The sequence below is a fragment of the Mus pahari genome, chromosome 5 (assembly GCF_900095145.1).
Source record: "Mus pahari chromosome 5, PAHARI_EIJ_v1.1, whole genome shotgun sequence".
NCBI lineage: Eukaryota > Metazoa > Chordata > Mammalia > Rodentia > Muridae > Mus > Mus pahari.
Window position 1 is genome coordinate 133,562,904 of NC_034594.1, and position 3,630 is coordinate 133,566,533.

Below are 3,630 nucleotides of genomic sequence, written 5' to 3' on the forward strand. Positions count from 1 at the left end.
GAAGGAAGGAAGGAAGGAAGGAAGGAAGGAAGGAAGGAAGGAAGGAAGGAAGGAAGGAAGGAAGTCAGTCTTCTCCAATGGTGTCTCAAACTATATAGTTTGGGCATACAAACTGTAGTTAAGGGCTGGCCCCATGCCTAGCAATAGTTGGCCAACACAAAATTAACTCAGTGGTACTTGTACTTTTGTCTCATAGTCCTTTGTCTGAGCACTTGTCTCCTTACTGGTCTTTTGTTTACATACTGTGGTTTCCAATTTTGTACTTTTATGAGTTTTCTTTATGGGCATGTGCTTCTCATTCCTCTCCCTATCGCCCTGCCCCCTGCCCTTATTTTGTCCTATTCCGTTTTTTATCTTCAATTTGCCTGTTTCTTTCTTAAAAAGGAAAAGAAAAGAGAAAAAAAAGAAAAAGGCAGCTTGGAGTTGGATGGGTAAGGAGGTGAGGAGAGTCTGGAAGGAGACAATGGAGGAAAATTGTGATCAGAATAAGAGACAAAACAAGATGAAAAAGAAAATCCATTTCCAATTTTCAAAATTAAATCTTATCTTCTAAGGTGACTAATTTTTTTAAATTATTTTATTAGATATTTTCTTCATTTACATTTCAAATGCTATCCCGAATGTCCCCTATACCCTCCCCCCCACCCTGCTCCCCTGCCCACCCACTCCCACTTCTTGGCCCTGGCGTTCCCCTCTATGGGGCATATGAAGTTTGCAAGACCAAGGGGTCTCTCTTCCCAATGATGGCTGAATACGCCGCCATCTGCTACATATGCAGCTAGAGACGTGAGCTCTGGGGGTACTGGTTAATTCATATTGTTGTTCCCTAAGGTGACTAATTTAAGAATGCCACGGAAACATAAATTTTGTTCACTTAATATGAAAACAATCTTAAATACTCTAACTGATGATCAAAGTGAGAAAAGTCAACTAATGTGGGTCACTAAATACGGCAACTAGAGATTACTATCAGATACAAGTACATTTTCAAACATAACATTTTTCTATTTGTTTATTTTGGGGAGGTGATATTGGGTTTTGTTGTTTTTTATTTTATTTTGTTAGAAGGTTAGTGTTTCAAGTAATTGTAGATAAAAGAAGAAACCTTTGTCTTTTACTGATTATTATTTCTATTAAATATAGCAACAGTCTACAGGCACATGAGTTAAGGCTTATTAAGATACATAACAACTCGTGTATTATCAAAATGTGCAGTTTCACACATTCCATTGGCTGGTTTCATAAACCACTTGATTTTTTTTTTTTTTGAGGAATTTCATTGCCTTTAGTTGTGATATAAGGGGGGGGGGTCTACTTGCATATAAAGAAAAATGAAGGCAGATGGCCTAGGGCTATACCACAGCTGTAGGCAGAGTGCTTGGCTGGCGTGACCAAGGTCCTAGGTTTGATCCCTAGCAATGCATAGGCTGTAGTGGCATGTATCTATAATCCCAGCACTGGGGAGGTAGAGACAAGCTGAAGATCATCTTTAGCTACATTTATCAGTGTGAAGCCATCCTGGGATGTGTGAGACCCTGTCAAAGAGATAAAGCAATGCTACTATACAAAAGAACAAAAACATCCTACCTGTTTCAACCTCATGAAGAAAGTCTCTGTGAAAGTCTTTCTGCTAAAATACCAAAATCTCTCATTTGCAGGATATACACGAACTACTGTCTCCAGGAGAAAGCGGACAGGCTCCACTACCTCTGTGACCACCATGTCCACTGCAACAGTCATATACACCCGTTTATCTGCAATAGAAAATTTCTGGGTTCTATTATTCCTTGTTATTGAAGAAAATAAAGTCTAATAAGTTACACATGAATTATATATCTAGACAAGCATATTTCCTTCTAGATATTTATTTTTAAATACTTGCTAACCATTTAATAAGTATGTAATCAAGTATTCCAAGAATGTTCCTCAGGCACTGATTATTCTATCATAATCAAGTGTCTAAATCTCCTGACAGATGTCTTATTCCATTCTCTAACTTAGATCATTAATATAAAATACAAAGACTGTAGAAAAATTGGAAAAGGCCCGGAGTTGAATTCCCAGCAATAAAAAAAATATAAACAAATAAAATTTGAAGATAAATTTTACTTTAAAATTATCAGGATCCTTACACAATCACTAGAAAATCAAAGATTCATTCTTTCAACCTGAAACAGAAACGACAGAAACTGATAGATCTGTATGATGATTGCAAACTAGAGGAGACGTTCAACCCTCTCGGGTAAAACCTGTACAGCAGATAACTGCTCATATAAATATCTCTGTGTGGTATGCTCTAAAGAATCATAAATACTTTCACTGTTCATAATGCACATATAGCCTCAAAATAATTAATTGAGCTGGGGACATGGCAGATAATAGAGAAAGTTATTCCAATGTTCTTCACTAGTAATTACTATCTTGCTATTAGTAATAATTGATGCTTCCTATCTTTAGCCAAAAGTCTACTGTGGACATAAAATAAGGGTCTAAATAAATAAAATTAGATGTGAAACAAGATTATGTATTATAAACATACAATTTAACAGAATAAAAATAAAGCATTTTCAATAAAACTATAAATCAAGTAACTCTTTAAATTTAGCTTAAGGGCAGATCAAAGATCTAAATTCTAGACTTAGTAAATAATAAAAATGTTAGTAATGTACACTTTTTAGTTAAAGTAGTAAACAAAGATACCAAACTACAAGTTTCCAAAATCCGTTGCTTGTATATGTCACCCTCCTCCATCACACTCACCCAAGTAAAACAACCCGCTTTACAGCCATATAGAAAGCACAAGTCAATGCTTCTCACATATCAGATATGAGCAGCCAATGGGACTTTCAAAGGATTTGTTTTAACTAATAGTTTTCTCCACAAAAGCATGAAAAAATACAAGAAGGAACTTCATAAATATTCACAAATATTCTAAATAAGTATATCTTCAATTTAAATAGGCATCAGAACTTTCTAAAAATGTAATAAAACAAGATTGTTCACAATCAAAATTATGAAGTAATAAGAAATATCTTAAGTAAGAAAAGTCACCTTTCGGAGTTTCTTCATTAAGAGCCAGAAATATTGGTGCGTTGGGGTTCCACATGCCTGTGATGACATAAGCTCTCCCATCATAGCTCTTTCCCATGGACTCCTATAAAAGTTCAAACGGGAACGTAGATACTATGCACGAAGAAAATTATCACACTCTAAAATTATACCCTTAGTCAGTTTAATTTATTAAAATATGAATCTATATTCAAATGATGTTTAAGTTTTAATATAAATTTCTCCAAGCAAAAGCATTTCTTTGAGTATTGTAATATTCCAGCTATCTTCAAACACAGGTTCAACATAAAGATATATTTATTCTTCTTGCATGAAAAGAGGTGTACCCATTCATGCTGAATCACAAAAACATAGAGTTGTAAAGTTGTATTAAACATGATCTTTTGTTTGTTGCCAAAATATCTATATATAAAAGACCACAACATAAAATTACCTGCACTAAGTTCAATTCCTAGCACCAGAAAACACACACACACACACACACACACACACACACACACACACACACACACACACACAAAATTACATACAGAAATGATAAATTAATAGCAAATCACAGAA

At 34.8% G+C, this 3,630-nt stretch overlaps 1 protein-coding gene across 2 annotated transcripts in view; it reads right to left on the reverse strand.

Annotated features, from left to right (window-relative positions):
* The window catches only part of Rabgap1l (RAB GTPase activating protein 1 like), a 548,268-nt gene that overhangs the window by 446,942 nt on the left and 97,696 nt on the right, over window positions 1-3,630 (reverse strand). For both annotated transcript variants that reach the window (XM_021197282.2, XM_021197283.1), the window contains exons 9-10: window positions 3,052-3,154; window positions 1,588-1,754 (exon numbers count right to left, since the gene is read on the reverse strand). In XM_021197282.2, coding sequence (XP_021052941.1) covers window positions 1,588-1,754; window positions 3,052-3,154 — 270 coding nt within the window. The remainder of the gene's footprint in view (window positions 1-1,587; window positions 1,755-3,051; window positions 3,155-3,630) is intronic.